The 21,710-nt window shown below is 41.0% G+C and overlaps 3 protein-coding genes across 5 annotated transcripts in view; 1 reads left to right on the forward strand and 2 right to left on the reverse strand.

The window, feature by feature from the left end:
• The window catches only part of LOC136442505 (rab GTPase-activating protein 1-like), a 100,868-nt gene extending 86,658 nt beyond the window's left edge, over positions 1-14,210 (reverse strand). The window contains exons 1-11 of one of the 3 annotated variants that reach the window (XM_066439402.1): positions 14,067-14,210; positions 11,071-11,213; positions 10,230-10,479; positions 9,673-9,883; positions 9,118-9,289; positions 6,929-7,099; positions 6,380-6,471; positions 5,558-5,624; positions 4,110-4,212; positions 3,506-3,672; positions 2,575-2,749 (exon numbers count right to left, since the gene is read on the reverse strand). In XM_066439402.1, the coding sequence (XP_066295499.1) occupies positions 2,575-2,749; positions 3,506-3,672; positions 4,110-4,212; positions 5,558-5,624; positions 6,380-6,471; positions 6,929-7,099; positions 9,118-9,289; positions 9,673-9,883; positions 10,230-10,479; positions 11,071-11,196 (1,534 nt within the window). In that variant the 5' untranslated portion in view covers positions 11,197-11,213; positions 14,067-14,210. Of the gene's footprint in view, positions 1-2,574; positions 2,750-3,505; positions 3,673-4,109; positions 4,213-5,503; positions 5,625-6,379; positions 6,472-6,928; positions 7,100-9,117; positions 9,290-9,672; positions 9,884-10,229; positions 10,480-11,070; positions 11,214-13,802; positions 13,984-14,066 lie in introns of those variants that run through there. The other 2 variants (XM_066439400.1, XM_066439401.1) reach the window with 2 other exon arrangements.
• Positions 14,211-14,443: 233 nt separating this feature from the next.
• Positions 14,444-16,661, forward strand: LOC136442508 (cAMP-responsive element-binding protein-like 2). The gene is made up of 2 exons (XM_066439404.1): positions 14,444-14,587; positions 15,290-16,661. Exons 1-2 carry the CDS (start codon positions 14,522-14,524, stop codon positions 15,590-15,592), a joined length of 369 nt encoding a protein of 122 aa, XP_066295501.1. The 5' UTR covers positions 14,444-14,521; the 3' UTR covers positions 15,593-16,661.
• Positions 16,162-19,113, reverse strand: LOC136442507 (small ribosomal subunit protein uS2m-like). Its single transcript, XM_066439403.1, has 3 exons — positions 19,002-19,113; positions 18,057-18,197; positions 16,162-17,558 (listed from the first exon to the last, which is right to left on the reverse strand). Exons 1-3 carry the CDS (start codon positions 19,027-19,029, stop codon positions 16,870-16,872), a joined length of 858 nt encoding a protein of 285 aa, XP_066295500.1. The 5' UTR covers positions 19,030-19,113; the 3' UTR covers positions 16,162-16,869.
• Between the last annotated feature and the right edge of the window lie 2,597 nt (positions 19,114-21,710).

Here is a 21,710-nt window from a genome sequence, read left to right on the forward strand (position 1 = left end):
CCTTACTCATATCACCTGAACCACTCAACAGGGGCTCATCGTTCTCTGAAGAACAAGGAACACAAGTCAGGACTGACCCTTACTCATATCACCTGAACCACTCAGCAGGGGCTCGTCGTTCTCTGAAGAACAAGGAACACAAGTCAGGACTGATCCTTACTCACATCACCTGAACCACTCAGCAGGGGCTCGTCGTTCTCTGAAGAACAAGGAACACAAGTCAGGACTGATCCTTACTCACATCACCCGAACCACTCAACAGGGGCTCGTCGTTCTCTGAAGAACAAGGAACACAAGTCAGGACTGATCCTTACTCACATCACCTGAACCACTCAGCAGGGGCTTGTCGTTCTCTGAAGAACAAGAAACACAAGTCAGGACTGAAAGGGGAGGTTCAGACCTTTATAACTATTAGTAACGTTTTTGCTTACCTTGAAGTGCCTAGTGGCATATAGGCTAGCAAGCTTCCTTGCTGTTTCAGCAGGGTATATACTTACAGGGAGAGGTTGCTAGCCCTTCCACTGGCCTTAATTTGGAGGAGCCTCCTCGAACACAGGACCCCCATTTTACATCCCTTCCAAAAGACAAGTGCAGCACCCAACCAAGATTTCTTGTCCCAAGATTTGACCCAGTGTCTAATTAGAACCAGGAGCTCAACTGTGAGGCTACTACCAGTTGAGCTACAATGTCATCCTTTTTATAACTAATGGTGATGAGTAACCTTTTTTTAACAAGAAAACCTTTGGCCAAGGCAGATTTCAAGTGGCTATGCACAAATGTAGAAATATTGAACTAGTTTTTATCTTCTTTCCCATTTATCAATAGCTTCATCAGATTTGACAAACCACAGAAATATTAAGTTATTGAATAACAACCCAAATGCTACATTGGCTGTGATTGAAGAATCTCATTTTTTTCCTTTTCCTCTTTTTTTTGTTTCCACATTAATCACTAATTTTCAAACATCAATTTCAGCTACTCTGATTTTGATCACAAGAAGCAATGTAATAATAGACGATTGCAGACTGATTGGCTAGATTGTTACAACTGCCTACGTGTAACAAGTACTAATGACATACAATGCCAAATAGAGTATTTTGTGTTATAACTCATATACAATATAACATTTTTAATTCTCTATCCTCAGCCTTTTGAATTCATCCTCTCTCTGTCCTTCTCTCTCTTGGTAGTCATAAGAAAGGAACAGAATAAATCCTTCTCCCTTTAAATGTAACAGTGTAATACAAAGTCATGTGCTTTTGGACGTGCTATGCCTCCCTAATTCTGACTCAATTATAGGCTAAATTGATGGAGTTACATAAGAATCCAATTATCATAATGACAGTAATTTTTCCCGACTATGACGTCATATGCCTTTGATGCTGAATCCCAGTATAAAATTCATATAGCCATAACAATCCATAACTACAAAATGCTATCCTCAAAATGGTATTGCACATACATGTACCTAGTGGCAGGTAACATTATCTAATAGTATGTGAATAAAAAAGGTCACTTTGAAAAACAGAACATCTGATTTCACAATGACAGACAGTATCTCAACAGACCTGACCTACCCACCTTTGGAATATTCAACAACAACAGTCTGCTCTTGTATATAGACGACGTTTTCCTGATTCATGGTGTCTGGCTGGAGGCATCTACAGTGGAATACCTGTCCCAAGTTCAACATGCTTCCCTCACCCTAACTGATTTAGCATTCAGCATGCCTCATGCCAAGACAAGACAAAATCCAATATAATTTGGGTCTGATGTAGCCTTTCCCATTCAACCTGTGCTCTCGTGTAATCAAATGGAAGAGACTATGGGTAAAAATCCTGTCATGTTTTCCTTTGGATTTTAACTCTAGCAGTTAAATTGCTTCTCTTCAAAGTAGGATTACGAAGATAATGCTCTTGTCTATATTTCAATCTGGACTGTTCTTGACACTGAGCCAATGTTATGCAGCAAAAAGACATGATTAGTATTCTCTACACATAAAAGCGCAAGCCTGACTGCACATGGTGACGTATACTGGACACTGCCTATCCATCTGCCTTTGTAACATTGACCTAGAGACGCAGGAGGGCAGGGAGTTTTGACTGTGTGGAACATCAATAAGCAGCAGCTGCAACACAAACTGCTGTGCCTCATCACTCGTCTGGACAAAACTGGTCTTGGCTGGAGCTTCTTTTAAACTACATTTGCGTGTGCCAAATCTTGTTCATTTGGCTAAATTCTTTGACAAACATACACACACCAAGTTTTCTCATTGTATTTCTATATCTTTCTTACACATTTGACCAATACAAAATGAAAGGGAACTATTCCAACTCACCAATTATTTTCGAAAATTCAGCATATTTGGACATCAAGGTCACTTTTCCTACTTTTTATAACTTTTTCACAAACTGTCAAGGCAAGGTAGAATGTGTCACATGTGTATATGTATGTAATAGACTATACATATCTACATGTATCTATGCATACATACAGGCAATACACAAACATACATATATGTACATTTCACATCATTTCACAATGCACAAACATTAAGGTTAAGATGGAACCTACCATCTTCCTCTTCAATGGCGGGGGTGGCCGGGGTAGGAGAGGTCTGCGTGACGGCGGGCGGGCTCCGCGCGGGGGACAGCGGCAGGTTCATGCTCGCCTTTTTTCTGTCGATGTCGGACTGACTCTCCAGGCTCAGGACTTCATAAAGCTTCTCACTTGGACTGCTTCCTTCAATCTATGAACAAAAAAATCAATATCCATTTCTGAATCAAAGTTGAACTGTAATTGCCAACACAACAAATTGGACTTACCCAAATTTTTGACTGATCAGCTACAGTCATTGTCAAGGAATGAGCAATCCACTGCTTCTTCATTCAGAATGACTTCTACCAACACAGATGAACTTTCAAGTCAGTATCCATTTCATTAACATTGTAACAAGACAACACTATGGGCAACCCAGGCCCAGGGTTCAAACCCAAGCACCTCCAATAGCTGATGAATCATGTTGTTCTTCAGATAACAGTGGTGAACTATAAAAAGTCAACATTTCATTTCAAATGCAGAGTACTTTCCATCCCATTATTTCATCTAGAGGTGTTATGAAAATCTATCTGTATGCCTTAATTTATTCATAACTATTTGAAAATCAGGAGAGAAAGTACTATTTGTAAAATGGTGTAAACCATATAGCTACACATGGAGGTCCCATGTTCAACATTATGACACCAGCCAGGCCTTTAATTAGTTTTGTTAAAAAGATTGTACAATAATGATAATTCTTTAAGTACATGTACTTTATCATTATCGAGCAAGGTAAAAATGTCTTATCATTATTGTACTTGAGTTAATTCGCACCTTTGTTTTAAATCTTGTAACTTCATCATACTAAGTTTTGTTCATGTATGGGCACATTGAAAACCACCCTAGTGGCGATATGCCATCCCTGGGTAAATAAAGTAAAATTGAAAATGAAATACTCTGGTCTGACCTGCTTGAGCCTGAGGTTGTACTGTTCGTGGAAAGTCTTCTTACTGAAGTACCAGAAGCGCTCACTGGAGGGGTAGATCTGCGCCTTGGTCTCCACGACAAACCGCACCGGCTCCTGGATCCCCGTGATCACAAGGTCTATGGCGATGGTCATGAACACTCGCGTGTCTGCAGGAGATAGAGAACCATTGTGGGTAAGATTCTGGTAAAGAGGTAACAAAAAATTATCAGAAAAAGGAATGAAATGTCTAAGTAAGCTAAGAAATTTCCTGGTCTAGTGTATGATCATTATTCTGGACTTCCCTTGAGGGTTCAGATACTGGCTCAATACTCTACCACTGTAGGGTTGCAATCCATTATACCAGTATAAAGAGGAAACAGAAAGCAAAATTTCTCTCATTGTTTAACAAGAGCCACACCTCAAGCATGTTATAACTAAAAACCCAATAATATAAAAAAAGATGATACCATAAGTGCAGTGGAATAAACCAATGGGAGATGACTTAATAATTTATTTCTTACCAACTTTAGATACAAAACTGGTGTATCATTATACTATGAACACTGGTTTATCAGTTACAAACAGGACAGGTGTGTTGCCTTACTTTTAGGCGTCTCTGTGTTGAGCACCACAAACTGTGGGTCGGAGGGGCTCCAGTTGCCCGAGATGAGGTAAGACTTGCCGTCTGCACTGTTCCCCATCGAGTCCTGGGGAAATAAAACATGTTAGTCATCATACATGTACATGTACTTTTGCTGTATGGACTAGTCCTCATGCAGATGTTGTGGTGGACAATCGTAAATGACCAGCTTGTTTATCTGACATTCCTCCAAACCACCCAGTCAGAAAACAATGATTTTTCACCTTTTATTAACCAACACGAACACTCCCCCACCCCCAATGTTAGAAGTGGAGTAGTCCGGTTACCTCACTCTGGCGCTAGGAGTCGTGGAGGCAACATAATAAAGTATGAAGTTCCCCAAATGTCCAGTGTGCCCAGTTCTTTATAGCATTTGAAGCCAGGACATAACATACCCAACATCTGCTTGGAGGTAAATATTGACGCCTCCGTGCACTTCAAACATGAGATTTAAGGTTTGCAGCAGTGTGTAATGCAACATTTGCCTAACTCTACAAAGTTAACTTAAAGACATGCCTGCATCTGAACTGCATGCTGGCTTGGCTTCTTCATGGGATTCTACACAGTTGGCATTTGCCTACCTGTACAACTCTTTTCATGGGAACACAACTTTGCCTAACACTACTGAAGTTTGCCACAGTTTCTTTTGGCTTTCTGTGTTCCTTCTTCTTTCTGTCTTTCATAGTTGTCTTGTCAACAAGTGTTGAAACAGATTGGTTGCATCTCCTTACTTGCAGCGGTGTCAATTTTTACAGTAGATAGCAAGCACACCATAACCTCTTAACTGTACCCTTCAAAAAAGACTGGAGTTTTAATACAACTTGCAGTTTGCAGATAAGCAGTTTTGATACCTACTGCTTATAGTTGAAATCATACGCAGCTACCATCACAAACTTAAATGTTTTTACAAACTCTGGTAAAAGATCCAGAAGCACCTCCCTACAACATTTCAACCTTAACTTGGAACAGTTCTAGTTGCATTTCTCTAAAACCCGTGGACTATATATATACACCACCTGTCACAAGTGTTACATGGACATAGCAGATGAAGTGACTGCTACAGGAACCTTAAAAGACTACCCACCCAGTGTTGCAAAATATATAGCTATGTTCTCCTACAACCTTGCATCACCTCTCACCCAACACTGTAACAGACCTGACTGTGAGTCACTACAACCCGCTAACATGCATGACACCTCTCACCCAGCACTGTAACAGACCTGACTGTGAGTCACTACAACCCGCTAACATGGCACCTCTCACCCAGCACAGTAACAGACCTGACTGTGAGTCACTACAACCCGCTAACATGACACCTCTCACCCAGCACAGTAACAGACCTGACCGCATGTCCCTACCCCCCATCCAATCTTATCACTGACAGGTACGGCTGAAGTGTGGACAGGGCTCACCATGTCCAACAGGTGCATGTCGCTGTGCTTCACATTCCTCCCCGGACACAGCAGCAGACCAAAACACCTGCAGGGGGCATAGATTAGATTAGTTCTCTTTATTTGTTGAATATAAGCAATAGTTCAACTCTCATAAGTTGCCATACATTGTACCAGTTACAATTGTCGCGCAATAAAGTTCTTCCTCTGCTACATGTACTTTTATACAAATATATTCAACATTCTGCCACCATACATGTGAGGGCAAGAACTGTTGAGGTAACCATCCTCAGACAGGTAGGTTGACTACCGTATGTTTTCCACAGTTTGTTAAGATTGAGGGTTGAGAACCCTTGAAGCTGTGCAGGGTGTTAGCAAAGGTTGCCTCTGTCCTTGGTGCTGAAATGGTGTTCCTCTGCATTAGTTGTCATTTGTTCATCAATGTTGGTTGGCATTTTTGTTGTGATAAGTTGCTGTTCTTCCAGTAGTTTGGGGGAGAGGGTTTGCTGTTTTTGACATTGTCATTTCTAAGATAAATCTCTAAATCATACAAACTTACAGATTAGATGAATTGCAAACATGACAAAGATGATATTGAAAGAATGGAAACTGATATATGTTCTGGGTAGGAGCAGCTGTCCAAAACAACTGCAGTCTTCTGGTGGTCTATACAGAAAATATTGTGATTTTTTAAAAATCTTTCCTACTTCAGACATAATCTCACTCTAAACAAGACTGTAGCATTTACAATAATACGTCTTTTAAAAGTGATCAAGTTATCATTTTGGAAATAAAAATAAGTCTGCAATGTTGCAAGTTGACAAAGACTTGAGGTTTTCTCACCGCTCGATGGTGAGATCCTCGTTAGTCATCTGCTGGACATTGATGTTGATCTTCTTCTGAAGGTCTTTCCTCAGTTTGAAGAACTGCTTGTCCTGAAGACATACAAAGAAAACAGAGATCATAGTATGACATACAGCTGAGGTCTTACTGTAAATGCAGAAATGTTTGCAGTGGTTTTATGTTGCAGTTTTCGCGGCAACCGTTTCAACGCGAACTTACAGCCACTGCAAACATTTTTGTCCAATACTGCAGCAGTATGTAACTATAGCACTGACGCAAACTTAAAACCACCGCAAACACTCCATTTTCGCCTCAGCGCAAAATAAAACCACACAAACCTAAATGCATTTACAGTACAGTACTTTCGAATGTGATGAAAAGGACAAAACCTTTCCAGTAGCGTGCATGTTGGGGGAGTGACAACAGCCAAGATTCAAACTCATTACCTGTTTGTTCAGAGATAGGGTAACTAACCATCGGACTTGTTGGTCCCTACCACGGCTGCCCTTTGGTTCTGTACTGGTTACTGGGAGAAGTTAAACACCTTACCCGAGGCACAGTGCTGTACGTTGCCCTCCCATCCTCCTCCTTGATCTCCAGGGTAACGTCAAAACGGAACAGGTCCTCGTCGTCTCCGCCCGGTTCATACATGCTCAAGCTGCGGGGAGACTTGGGGACGGCCTTGAAGGCTCGCGCAAAGCTGAACATGATCTTGGGAACCTGGGTATAAAGGAAAAGGAGTCAGAGTAAGATCGTTATGCAAAAATAACCTTTCTTCTTTTTGTCATCATAGCAACATTGTGAGTGGGTAGGTCCATCAAATTTTACTCCAAATCAACGATGACATCTCTGTAATCTTACCTGTACTCGTAGATCCTTGCAAATATTGCTGACCTAGACCATGAAATTTTGCCTTAGTTTTAACTGACTCCACTTTTTCCTGCCCCTGTTCAAGGTGAAAAACAGCCCTTGAGACGTCACAACTCGCTGTACTCCCTACCTCTTCCTATAACACAGGCTGACTTACTTATTGTACACATATCAAATGCAGTTATACATGTAACCTATATTGAAGCTTTAAATACATGTTACCAGCTAAAAATTCTGACGCCCTTTGTAACTGAAAAGCAAGTGTTATTGACATCAAACCATCTCAAAGCTGTGCAACATTTATACCTTGCTTTGGTGAAAGGTCATGTCTAAATACAGCTACTACCTGCAGCTAAGATAGCATGTCTGTGGCAAGACCCGTGGCTTGGAACCAATAATATTTCATGTTGATTTTGATTTGCCAACCTCCTGTGAAATGTGAGAATCCTGAGAAAAACAGTAATCCATCTGCAGTTATCAAAATAACACCAAAAATAAAACTGTCTAACTACAAACCTTCAAATTGTTCAAACAATCAATTTCAGCTGGTATATGATGACACATTCACTGTATTATTATGCTTCAAAATAATTTTGCTGCAATACTATTGAATTTACAACATACAGTATGATACACAAAGGCCCTTTAGATATTCAGACACAATTAAAGGCCATATAGTTCACGCTTTAACAGTAGATCTGAACACAAATATTTGGATACCTGCAGACTTGATTCGATAGAAAACCAACCAGCCCGCAATATACAGAGTGTTTTTACATTCAGGTCAATCTGCATATCATATGTGATCTATTTCCCACTCAACATGGCTTTTCTGTCGCCTAATTACTGAGCTGGAGTGATACTTCGCACACACGTGTGACTAACACCTAGACAAGCTTCAGGCAAAATAATTCTGTTACTTGGTTTGTGACTGATCCTGGTCAGAATTAGGACAGCACATTGCCATCCTTAACTCAATTCAACTCAGAGGCGTGAATGCTTTTGAACTGAAAATCCTATATTCTATATGTCTGCTTGGTCTATATATACCTAGATTTTATTTTCTACTAAAAACACAGCTTTAAATAAATTTTGAACCAACCTGCATTGAAAGGGCACATCCAACATTTTTGTTCAAATTCTGTACATGTACCTTTTAATCATGATGAAATTACTCTACAAGTGGAAGCTAAGTTGTTACACTAACTTACAGTCTACATGTCTACGTCATCCCGTGGCACTTGAGCTCCTGTAGTGACTAATGCCCACTACAAATGACAAATGTGCCCTCTTAGACACATAACTACACTGGGGACTCATTCAAAGTGGGCTGGACTTACAGAACATTCATCAAAATAATGGCTGCAATAATTCCATACTCACAATACATAAGCTGTCATTTACTTTTTTTGCTACTAAAGCCTCAAAGAAATGGCCATAAGTAAATGAATGGGTACATGTTCCAGGGTAGTTTTGTTGATAGTCTAGATCTTGTTGTAGAAGGGCTTACAAAGATGCATTTCTTCAACTGTAACTGCTGATCAGAAAATGACACTGAGAAATAACTTACATAAAGTACAGAAGAGGCGTCTAACGATCATGTGACTGAAACTCATTTTAGATATCTCATGTCAGGGCAGCTCATGCACGCTAAATGCATTACAAAGTATGACAGGATGCAGAAAGAAGGGTTTACAAACAACAAAAAATAAGAATACCTTTGTATCAAGAAATCCTTCCTGTTTGCAAAACAAACCACAGGTTACTAAACAATCTAACCTGGTATCCGGTAACAATGAGCATGCAGCTAAAAGCTTTACCATGGCCAACTCTTGAGCACAGTTTAAAAAATCCTTGCTAAAACTTACGGCTTCCAGCAGCTGACACCTGTACACGTGGCACTGGAACAGGTCCGAGTTGCCATGGCTACTGGTGAAGGCAAAGCAGTCCTTCTCCTTCGTCTCCTGCTTCCCGCGGCAGCAGAACAGGATGCGGTGGACGCGGTAGTGAGCGATCTCTGTACCATCCGGCTCCAGCACCCTGGAATTATAGGAAACATGGTGTCAGAGAACTACAGCAGCTGTACTTCATATCAATTCTGCTAGAGGGACGACAGGGCTATGGTGGAAACTTTGCATCAAAAGTGACAGATCATATTTTTCCAATGACTCTTGGGGAGCAACCAGTTACTAACATGCATGCTTTTCAATAAAAGATTACTCCAGGCACATTTTTCATCAACTCTACTTGTACTATAAATGCAAACAACCTGTTTTCCTTTTACAATCCTGACAAATATGCATGATGTTTACTTTCCTGGCATAAAAACTTCCGGGTGTTCTATTATTATGATAAACATAGGCACATAGGCACAGAAATTCCATTAGGGGACAGAATGACTGGGAGTCAAACCCAGGACCCACCTGACAGTTCCTTCGGAGGTGGTGGGCACGGACAGCACCACGTCTATGGACATCTGTGACGACTCGCGCAGGATGGACATGCAGCGCTGAGCCTCCATCTCACTGCGGGGGGCGTTCACGGCGGAACAGCCCAGGTACGTCACGCCGTTGAAAATCACGCACTCCTCGTCTGCTCCAGGAGTGGGGGGCTCTGATGTGGAGCGCACACGACCTGTGGCAGGGATGTTACAGGAAGGAACATGTAGTCGTTGAAGAAGCTTGTGGCATTCAAACCTCCTCGGCCAACCACATGGCACAGCAAACCAACTCCAGTCATATGCCACATTAAAACAGTCCAATCTAATTAGAAGACAACCAGCAACCACTTTTTTTTCGGTCCTCCCCCCCCCATCCAACCGTATCAATCATATTGACCCTATACCCTACCCTAAACAAGGTTGAACCTATGTGGTATAATAACATATAAAAATACCTCTATATAAAGTTTTCCCTCTTTGATCTTTACAATGTTCCATTGTCGATATGATCAATCACAATTATAAAAAAATAATCATCACCTTCTTTTCCTGCCTTCTCATCATCTTCTAGCTCAACCTCGCTCCCGCTCTTGGCGGCGGAGTCCGTCTCAGCTCGAGGGCGATTGCTGAGCATATCTGCCGTGTCTGAAGCCTCGCTGTTCCCAGACGCCATCCTGGCTCGCTGACGGTTCTCGATGTTGCTCGGCACAGAGCCGTCGTCTTCTGATTGGTCGCTCAGCACCTCTTCCAGGTGCTGCTGCAGGTCTTCCTCATTTCCATTCCCACAAATCTGTGTTTAAAACAGCAGAAAATTATGCTTCTTTTAAAACTCTTTCTGATTATTTTACCTTTACTTTCTGAAAGTGTATAAGTTCCTAGAACTTATGAAAAGGACAAAACCTTCACTTTTCTTATGAAAAGGACAAAACCTTCACTTCTCTTACCTAAGATCCCACTTTTGAGGGTTCCATAATGAAATATTAGATAAGGCCACACCAATCTAATTTCTTTGTTAACGGATTTTTATTGTCCAAAAAAAAATTAAAAATTAAGAAAAAAAATATCATGAAAACAGAAGACTGGCCCAGCCTTCTGATTTCATGAATTTTTTTTTTCTAAAATTGTTTTTTTTTTTTTAAATAAAAATCCGTTAACCAAGAAATTGAATTGGTGTGGCCTAAACCACTAATAATCTGTATATTTTACTCATCGAGTGTAATAGAAATACATTGCAAGTTAAGGCGCAGTGGAACAAATTAAAGACAGGCTGATTGCAACTTCGACGTTTCCTTGGCTGCAGTTGAAGAACCTACATAGATAAAAAAAGATCAAAATAACAAATTTGAAGCTATGTCCTGCAAATTTAGCAAGTTAAACTTACCTTCAACCCAAGCTCCTCACTTGACTTCCCAGCAGCCTCCATGTTCTGTTCGGTATGTTCCGGGGTAGGGACTAGAACGTATTCCTCTGCAGACAGGGAGTCATTGGAACTCTTGTTGTCCTCCATAGTTCATCCTTGAGACACTGAAGAAGATAAGAATATATTAAGATTGGGAAAAACTCAGTGTGAGACTGGGACTCTGTAAAACAAAAATAACTTTTTTAAAAAGTTTGTTTGTCTTATGAAACACCTGTTCCGACTGCTTTTAAAATCGGGAATGGGCAAAAGTTGCACAGACTGAGTAAATACAAACAACGCAGTCTATATTTTGGGTCACATATTTATGTTCTTGTCTGTTTTCTTATCAACTGTTAATAAACATGTGTTTGATGTGATTCTAAATGGAATATGACATTGAAGATATTTCAAAGACCATGTGTAGTGTTCTTCCTAGTATAAGTCTGCTGACTGATCTTGTAGCTAATCTCCCTAATTGCCCTTGCTCTCCCTAGTTCAAAGATCCAGATAATGTACAGACAGACATATTTGTCACTCCTACATGTATACTCCATTAACAATAGCAAGTTATATCACTGCCTCAATATAAGATAAAAACAAATAGAAATTGAGATTGTGAATCTTAGTAGAACCATAACTGCAACCATAATGATATCATTTTTATAGCATAGTTCAAGCCTCTTGTGCCCACATCTACATAATAAGTTACCCCTTATAACCTAAACCTACATACCCAGTCTTCCATCCTACGATCTAATGAAACATTCATGACCCCACACCAGAGCTAACAATCATGTTTCCACCTCTGGTGTTCTTCGACTCCTGACATGAATACTGGATGACAGTCAGAGACACGCCTATTTCTCAACCGTACATAGACATGTACAGTCTCACACACAATAAGTCGAGTCAAATCACTATTGCAATTTGTACTTATTGCAAACTTACAAGAATGTCAACCACTATATATATGGCTATGAGGCAATTAATTCTACATACAGAATAATACATACTCAGACAGGCACAAGATCTATGCGATTTGCTAAACTAGCTAATGTAGGTCTAGACCTCATCAATAGAATAGTATTTGTACACCATTTAAAGCGAGTGCACAGGAACCCTTTTAGTAAGACATAGGTCATCAGGCAAATCTACAATGGTGTACTCTTTTAAGGACAATCTTTTCAGACAGGTTTCCTTTCCGCTGCTTAATCTGCTGAGGTTTCATAAAATTCCAAACTGCTTTGTTTTAAATAATTCAAAATGTGAATCAATACCAGCTGTATCAATACAGGGAAAAATTACATGTACATGTATACAAACAACCGACATCAGCAAAATAGCTTCTAACCCCACTCGCAAAATTTACATCACTCAAACAACAAACTCAACCTTGACTTGAGATCAGAATTGAACACAGAACTAGTTCTGTAGGCATAAGCAAGAACCAAATTGCAGTCATTTTAAAGATTCCATTCTTAGTCATGACGCTCAACAACCGCAGTGTGACACTTGGCCATGAGTCCATGACTCACATTCACCATATATACACCACTCCCTCCTCTCTCCTCTCTCTGTACAGTATGTAGTAGTAGTATCCAGTATTAGATTATACTGCTGTGGGGTTCCCAATATGAACCACCATTTAGAGAAAAAAATGCTGAGGTTAGCGATGTTGCCTCTGAATCACGGGGTCAGAAAGTCAGATCCTGGTTATCTGTTGGTAACCCGAACTGCAGTTTTCATGATACTGTCACTAGTGTTTGGGGTTGTAATTCAATAAGAGGGGACATCATCAGCCCAATGTTCAAAGAGAGCCACACCTGAGAAATGTCCAAGAACCCACCATACTTACAAGAATCTATAAGAGTATTAGTGCCTTCATATTGGCATGCAATAGCCCAAACCTACACCCATCAGTTCTAGTTTTGCAGGATAGCCCTTAAAAATAGCCTGTAGACAGTTGGCTTAGCTGCATGTCAGCTGAACCAACAGAGGTAAGTAAATAAATTAAAGAGCATCAGATTTGCTACATTCATCTTCATAAATCAAAGAGTCCCTAATGAGGCACTAATTTATCACTGTCTCGATGATAATTGTTCCTGGCCAATATTAGTCACAGCTTTTGAAAATAGAAAATTCCTGAAAAGTCATGACCCACATTTACTCAATCACTGGCAACAAAACACACAGGGGAGAACAGTAGGATCTGATGTGTGCAGTAAAACATGATTGATAACATCATCATATCATTATGCAACTACATACTGACATCTGTCTTGTTTCAATGCAAAAATTTCATTCAAAATACATGTCTGCTGGACATGCTGGTCGCTCATTGTCTCATAATAGGCTATATATTATTACATTTCTAACAACAGGATCTCTCATTCTCTAGATCTTTTATCATTTTAACTGGTTTGGTACTTGTGTTTTGTTTTGTTTTACTTTCTTATGATATCGTGTTCATATAACCTAATTAAGGGTTACTCCTGAAAACATGTAACACTATACTTTGTAATCTATTACAGCAATTTACAAACATAAATACGTGGTTCTGGACACGTCAACAGTTCTCTTTATCAGATCATCACTTCCCTGTAACACAGATGATGGACGTGAAAGAGAAAGGGGAACAAGACTGTATGGTGAGTTCTTTATTTTGTTGACGTGACCCACCCCCTTCTTTCTTGTCCAAACACGTAATTCATTACCTTGACCTTGTGGTTTCAGCATCGGATCGGCATGCAAATCTCATCAATGACAATATAATCTCTTCATTTTGGCACATCATACTTGTCAGATCCATGATAATAAGTTTTTGTTGCTTAGAAGTTCAACGTCAACAATTTTCCAGGGTTTCCCCTTATTCGATGATGTCAGTGATAAGGCTAGAAAATATTACCAGCTGTCTTGACGACATATTTAGGGGACCTTTCCGATAGCTACATCGATGTAATTTTGCACAAAGAACCCACCTTTGTTGGACAACAGGTTGCGATCGTTGTTTAGTCCCTATCGGCTTGTTGTCCGGAGAATTTGGGTCAAATCGCGTATAAATCAGTAAAAACAGCTGAAAACAGACTAGAGTGTAGCGCATGCGCAATGGTGCATGATGGGAGATTACCTCAGAGGTCAATAGACTAGTGTACTTTATTGAAGGGGTGTAAAAATATCAAGCACTTTTTCAATTTTTCAGCTACGAAAGAAGATTAAAAAGATAGTGAAATTGAACATTGCAGAGAGCACATTACTCAATTTGATACTTATCTTTTTAAAAGTTATTCTTCTTCACATTTTCGATAAATAGATGATTTCAGTGTCTGGAATATTCCATGGTGAGTCACGGGTGATGACGTAACACCAAAACATTTCCGAAGAAGACAAGATGACGACAGGCTGAAGAGTTCGAGGCTTGTAGGACCACACAAATATGAAGACAGAAGCTTCAAGTCCAGAAGATACAAAGGAAAAGACGCAGAAGACGGCAGATGGGAAGGTAAGAAGGGAGAAATTGCTTGCTTGTCTCTCAGAATGTTGTTTTTAACCTTACAATTTGACATGTACCTCCACGTATCGGACTTTGTGTTTAAAAATACAAGGTCTTTAACCAGAAATTACGGACAACTTTCACCTTTCTATCATCTGACAGTTCAGAATTTCAATTCATCTTTACACGAAGGACTCAGAGTCAGAGGCTCTTTATCCAACTATAGTATTTTCGTTACTGCACGTTTTTACTCTAGTCACTTAACGTTACCTACGTGACATATGTACACTGGCGTATGTTGCCATGACTAGCCAGATTTCCACATCGATTCTGGAAACATCAGCGTTCGATAAGAGTGATCGTCAAAGAGCATGTCATTTCTTACAAGTATCATCTAAAGTCTCTACAACTAGAGCTAGCCAGTGTAGCTACCAAGTATCCCAGTGATATTATTCTTGTGCATAGCAATACCTGCAGCTAGTTCAGTGTTTACATAACGTGACATGCTTGCTTGTGCTGATGTTCATATGGTAAGATAAGTTGACCATGTCATCATGTTCATGTAACTGTCATTGTAAAGCTTCCCTGTAATAAAGATGATAACCTGTCTTTCCTACAAAGGTCCAAGTATGAACAGAATCTGAGACCTACCAACATTTGTACTTTCATCACCAGTTCACATGTCAACATACAAATGTTATCCACCTTTAGGTGAAGAAGCAGGCAAAACGAGGACGGAAGCCCTCCAAAATCGACATGAAGGCAAAGCTGGAGAGAAGCAGACAGAGCGCGCGGGAGTGCCGGGCTCGTAAGAAGCTCCGCTACCAGTACCTGGAGGAGATGGTGGCCAACAGGGAGAAGACGATCATCGCTCGGCGGCAGGAGTTGGACAAGTTGAAGAAGTGGTGTGAGGAGATCGACGCGGGGACTGTCCCTCCTCAGGCCGTACAGATGGCCAGACAGGTGCAGGATGAGCCGGACGACGACGACGATGATCTTCTGTATGCTGACTAATAAGGAGATTCTTCCAGGAGGGAAGAGGACACTGTTGACTCAAGTCTCTCTTCAAAAACAAGGATGTCTTCAGTACCCGTTATTAGTGAAATCTTTCAAAATTGATGCTGAGGCCACAGGGAGAGGAAAAGCCTACAATGGGTGAATCTTAGAAATGTAACTGTTTTGTCAAGATATGTATAACCCTCCCGTATGTGCTGGAAGATGAAATAGGACTTCTTTAGCAATATCTCCTGACCTATGCCCGCATCAGAGGAACTGGACAGCTAAGTTGTGGCATGAATCCCCAGACTTTGAAACAAGAATGATTCAATCAAACATCAAAGTTATGTAGAAATTTGTTCCATTGCAAAAAAAAATCCTGTGATTACCAAGAATGGATTTCAGTGAAATAGGGAGGTTGACTTGTACAGTGTTGGACATACGTAATGTAACAGGTACATGTAGTTAGATTTTTGTTTGAACTATGAAGAGGTTGTTTGGTGTCCAAAATGACAGTTCTGCACCCCATAAATGGAAAGAAAATTTGATGACAGTACTGGAGTTTCAAACACTGGAGACAGTCTTAGTTCTGTTGGCTAATGTTCTTTTAATGTTAGCAAACTTTTGCTCGTGTAACTGTCATTGTGACAATAGAAATCTCAGTATGTGGAGTAGGCTAAATATGTAACACAGCTAGCACATGAAATTGCCCCATCTTATTTTTGGTTTTCTTAGCGTCTTTTTCTTCTCAAATGGCAGCCCTTTAGCAGTAACAATAGAAGAAAGTGGTTCAGTTGTATAATATACACACATGTAGCTTTCAGTATGGACTGTTTGAAGTGACAAACTGTATATGTATTTTCATAAAATGTATCCTAAAGACAGTAGCTCTATTTTCATTATAACATTATCTGATGTATAGTATATACAAATGAATATTTGCTAATATGGAAATTGTGCATGGATGAAAAGGTAGAATCTATTAATTGAAGATATCATATACATGTATGTATATACTACATACATACTGAACAATATGTTCGAGCTGTGCTAATGATTATAATAAAATCAAGAGCATGCACTGTAATTGTTGGGAGTTCTGCTTCATCAATCTATTGTACGATGAAGTTGTAATATGCGACTAAACAAAGAAAGGAAAACTATCCAAGAAGTCACATTCACTCACAAAGAAAACTGATAGCAAAAAAACACATTAGTTTTTAGTATTCCTTTTAACTTTACAACTTGACCTCCCCACTATCTTGGACCCAAATGTTACACTCAGATCCTCTGTATCATGCTCCTTCTTTTCTGGTCTTTTCTTCTCTTTCTGTTACTATCTGCTTCTCTATCTCCTCTCTCTTTGCCTTCCCTTTCAAGATGGCTTCCTTGAAGAGCCTACAGTAGAGTTCCACCGCTTCCGAACTGTCGTCGTTCCCTGGTACGGGGTACGTGATGAGGTTCGGGTTACAGTTGGTGTCCACGATCCCCACGGTGGGGATGTTCATCTTTGCCGCGTCCCGTATCGCTACGTGTGGCTCAAACACGTTATTCAACGTGTGGAGGAAGATGACAAGCTCGGGCAGCCTCACCCCCTCCCCGTACTGTAACGTAGCATTAGTGAACATTCCCCCCTGCCAGTAACGCGTGTGAGCATACTGTCCACAGTCCTTGGCGGTGTCTTCAACGAGCTGAGTAAACTGTCGGTGGCGACTGATAAACAGGACGATCGCCTTGCGGTACGCCATGTGCGCCGTGAAGTTCAGCGCACGGTTTAGGAGCTCGACAGTTTGGTCCAGGTCGATGATGTGAACTCCAAGACGAGCGCCGAAGATGTAAGGATACATGTTTCTGTCCCACGCTCCCTCCTTGTGGCCGACGTGGACGTTAGCGTTGAACAGGTCCCTCTGGGTGAAGAGTTTGTTGACCTCAAAGAAGTCTGGATGCTTCAACGGTTCCAACAGAATCCTCTCCATTGTTGATTCTGTTAGGATAAGGAAGAAACAACAGGCAACGTTAGTCAAGAGAGGAAGGGTGACAACTACGGATGAGAGATTTGGATTGATCATAATTTTTGAGCATCATTTAAAATGCAAATTCACCTTGAATATTCACCTTGAAGATATCCTTGAACTTGAAGTATACTAGTACTAGTAGCCAGTAGGTACCCATGGGGAAATGAGGCTTTAACATGGTTGGAGGTGCGTGGCAGTGGGATGTCTCTATAAGCCCTGATTCACGATTCCGTTAAGGCGTTAACGCATGTGCAGTGTCAAAGGTAAAGGCCCCTGAGACGTAAACAAAACCCGTCTGAGTATTGTTATGCAAATCTAGTCAAGACGAGAACTGTTAACAAGTCAGGGGCCTTTACCTTTGACACTGCACATGCGTTAACGGAATCGTGAATCAGGGCTTATAAGAGCATTGAAACTTGAGACTGAAATATACTAACATTACACAAAATTTAACATGAAAAACATACCATCCTTCTGGAGGATTGATGGGGCCACCTTTTCAGATGATTCTTGTTTGGCGAGGTCGCTCAAGGGTGTGGCCGCTGTTGAGGCTGAGAACAACCGTGACCTGAAGAGTCCCCTAGTGACAGCAGACTGCATTACCGCAGCTGAAATCAATGCATACAGTGGCAGTTTATAAACATGTAACAGTGGGGGTTCAAGCGCCTCTAACTGGTCGCGACCGTTTTAAGCCTAGTGGTTAAGGCATGCGTGCCTGTGATCTTGGCTGCTGGTTTCGGCGTGGGTTCGAATCTTGGTTGGGATCACTTGTTTCTACTCGTTCCTTTGATTTGTTTTACTGATTCCCACACCGGCCCTGTGAGTAACGATCAGATCACACAGGGAATATCGTACTCGGAGACTCGGGACGAGTCTAGAAAGAAAAGAGGGAGTGGGGGTTCAAGTTTCTACTCGCTCCTTTGATTTGTTTCAAACATACAAGGAAAACATACAGTTAACTTTTGAGGAATGATTATCGATCTACTGATTGTCCATCTCATAGTAATCAGTCTGTCTGCAATTTTCCCCTTTGGCCTTGGACAGAAAATCTAAATGGGGGAGGGGGTCAAATATGATGGAGCGCATCACTTTTTTTGAAACACACAATTGATGAGAAATGAAATCCCCCATTTCCTACACTAGCTGACGAAACAAAACCCACAAAACTAGCAACATTTTTTCTTGTATTGAGACAAAATAATTATAATTCACATGCTTTCTTATATATATATTTTTCCTAAGCCACGTTCCAGAGACAAGGGCGACGAGCTCGGCGACGATTACAAGCACTACAGAACCCAGACATCAAGAATGCCCCAATCATAACCTAGCTCTGTCTGTTAACGCACGTTATCTGTGCTTCAGCGCAGCAGATACAGTCGCTTTACAATGAGATGAATATTTCTACCAACCTGCACCAAACCGCATGGGCGCCGCCATGTTGCTCTGAACACAGCTTTCCTACACGCCGCACAAGGACGACACTGAGCGGAATACAAAGGAACTGCAAGGAAGGAAATTTGGCCAATGCGATTTTGCGTTGGACATGAAAAAGCGATGTTTAGCAGTAATGTGAATAAATGCAGCTGTGTGTATCATTTATGTATGTATGTGTGTATGTATGTATGTATGTATGTATGTATAGATGTAGTAGACCTTACGAAAGTCGCTGTACTTTCGTAGTGTCAATAGATATTATATATTGCATACATAATAGATTTGTCCAATAAGATTGACGAACTGATCGCCGAATAGCAATATATGATACTAGTACATGTATTCGGGAATATGACTGCATTTACACTAATCTGCATGCAAATACTATCTAAATGCTTATTGGCCAGTGAGTGTCCAATTTCTTCTGAAATTGGCTATTTTTGCTATTAGCAATATCTAATCACCATTCAGCTTATATCGTAATATAGATACATCAATTACATGTAACGTTAGATGCATTCTGATTGGTCAAATGCTGAAAGGGAGCTTTTATTTCAGCGGCCGCTAGAGGACGCTCTTGTCACGTGACGAACAAACGAAGGTACATGTGGATTATGTGAGAATCGTTGGGCTATAACATTAGACGGACAGAGGAAATATTGCAATAAAGGTAACTTCAAACAAAAACTTCTAGATGTGCGTGCGTGTGTATGTGTGTGTCTGTGTGTGTGTGCGTGTGTATGTGTGTGTGTGTGTGTGAGTGAGTGAGTGAGTGAGTGAGTGAGTGAGTGAGTGTTGCCGACAGGTAGCAATGTCAGCAAACGTGAGGTCATTCTTAGTAGTTCCAAAGGCACTCTCTCAGTGATCTCCAAGCAGATTTACCGTTGGCAAGACAGTATCCATGGGCGAAATAGAACCCATCTTGCCACCAGGGATACTGTTTTACCACCTGTAGGTCTGCTTGGAGATTACTCTCTCAGGTCTTTTCAGCATGTCGTGAGAAGAAAATGGAAAGTGTCCGCCGTAAGGGAAAGTGTCACCCGTAATTACACCTTTTATGCCCCCTGGTGACTTCTTAAGTGCTCCATTGCTCCGGTTCACAGTCTGACTGCACTGTTAGAATCAGTGACAGCGGGGAGTGTCTCTTTCTTTTGATACTCCCAAGGTCCCTTCTTGACATTACTCTGATCTGGGACTGTCCTTAGTATGCAAACCACGTCCTGAAGGTCGTTGAACCTGTAATTATATACTATGTGATTTGATCTGACAGCATTGCAGTCTCAAGAGTTGCACAAACATATAATTTATACTCCCTTATTGTCGTAATATCGATCACTACTGTCCAATATTAGGTCTTCCTTGAAAGAGAATAAAAGGAACCTCGCGAAATGAACATCTAGTCTGGATGAATTGAAGCCAGTTTAGTATTATGCCTTAAAACCTTGACCCCTCAGTCGGGACATTTTTCCCGAGAGACTGTAGATGGGGCGAGCAAGGACAGGATATCATCATCATGATCAAATTGAAAACGAGAGGAAGTAAGATATCACATTGTACTGGGAAGTTTCGTATGCACGAAAGCGATTTTCCTACTAGAAGGAGTTGTAAAATTGCAACTCGGATGGAAGTTGTCATGCATGTTGTGAAGAACACATTTAAACGCATGTTTGTTGTGTGCGTAACAGGATTGGGGTCGCAATGCACGTAAACCCCTGGTTAATTGTGTGACCGCGGTGGACTAAAAAAATCCCTTTGAAGTTTCTACGCATGGTTACTTATTACATACTACTCTGAAAGGCTCTGCAAATATTGTAGCGTGGCCGCGCTGCCCGATTTTCTTGCCAAACAGTAGCACGTAACGTTAGCCAACGTCAACCTAGTTACTAGATGTAACATATAGTCCTTATGAAACTTATGAGTTGAAGTGTAAATAGCACCTGTACTGGCATACGCTTGGCAGAAACAGGAAGTTTAACTATGGAAGAACGCAGGTTGTGAGTCACGCCGTACTGTTGACGCTGGGTCACCTGTATGATCCTGTATGGAATTCGCATTTGATTGGCACATTTTGCATTGGCCACTCCCCCTAACGTTACATATCATTTCCACTGTGTACAGTGTACTGTAGTGTTGCACATGGACATTTCAGTCTGTAAACGGTTTCTTTATGGAAGCATCTTGGACATGACTTAGAAAGTGAGAAACGCAGCAAAATGGGGTAACGAAAATTATTTTGGGGCACGAAACGTCGTTTTTCAACTTGTCACGTTAGAGCACCTCTGGCCGTCATATATCATATTCATGACAGTACATCAAGATAGCTATCAAAGAATGCGGAACGCGACAGCTATCGCGAACATCAAGATAGCGGTTTCTATCCGTCAGCACTTGGACCTCAAACATGATGAAACGCTTGTCACCTCCAATCTCCAAGCAGACGTAGGGAGGAAAGGAGAGTACGTTACGTTTTCTTCCTGTCCCGATGTCTGACACCCGATTATTATGCCATTTATGGTGTTTAAAAAAGGACAATGCCATAATTCCCTCCTTCTAAGTTCTACCATCTGCTTGGAGGTTACATGAACGGTCCTTTCGCAGTCCTTTCGTTACGTCTCGCCCTCGGCAGAATGATTGACAGGTGAAGCCACACCCCCAAGCCGTCTCCAGGTCACGTGACGGATCGG

Source organism: Branchiostoma lanceolatum, chromosome 9, assembly GCF_035083965.1.
Source record: "Branchiostoma lanceolatum isolate klBraLanc5 chromosome 9, klBraLanc5.hap2, whole genome shotgun sequence".
NCBI classification, from domain to species: domain Eukaryota; kingdom Metazoa; phylum Chordata; class Leptocardii; order Amphioxiformes; family Branchiostomatidae; genus Branchiostoma; species Branchiostoma lanceolatum.

Coding starts and splice junctions, on each gene's coding strand:
- LOC136442507 (XM_066439403.1), bottom strand. CDS start 19,029: ATGGCGGCGCCCATGCGGTTTGGTGCAG. Junction 18,198..19,001: donor GCCCATGCGGTTTGGTGCAG/GTTGGTAGAAAT, acceptor CATTGATTTCAG/CTGCGGTAATGCAGTCTGCT. Junction 17,559..18,056: donor ATCAATCCTCCAGAAGGATG/GTATGTTTTTCA, acceptor TTATCCTAACAG/AATCAACAATGGAGAGGATT.
- LOC136442508 (XM_066439404.1), top strand. CDS start 14,522: ATGAAGACAGAAGCTTCAAGTCCAGAAGATACAAAGGAAAAGACGCAG. Junction 14,588..15,289: donor AGAAGACGGCAGATGGGAAG/GTAAGAAGGGAG, acceptor ATCCACCTTTAG/GTGAAGAAGCAGGCAAAACG.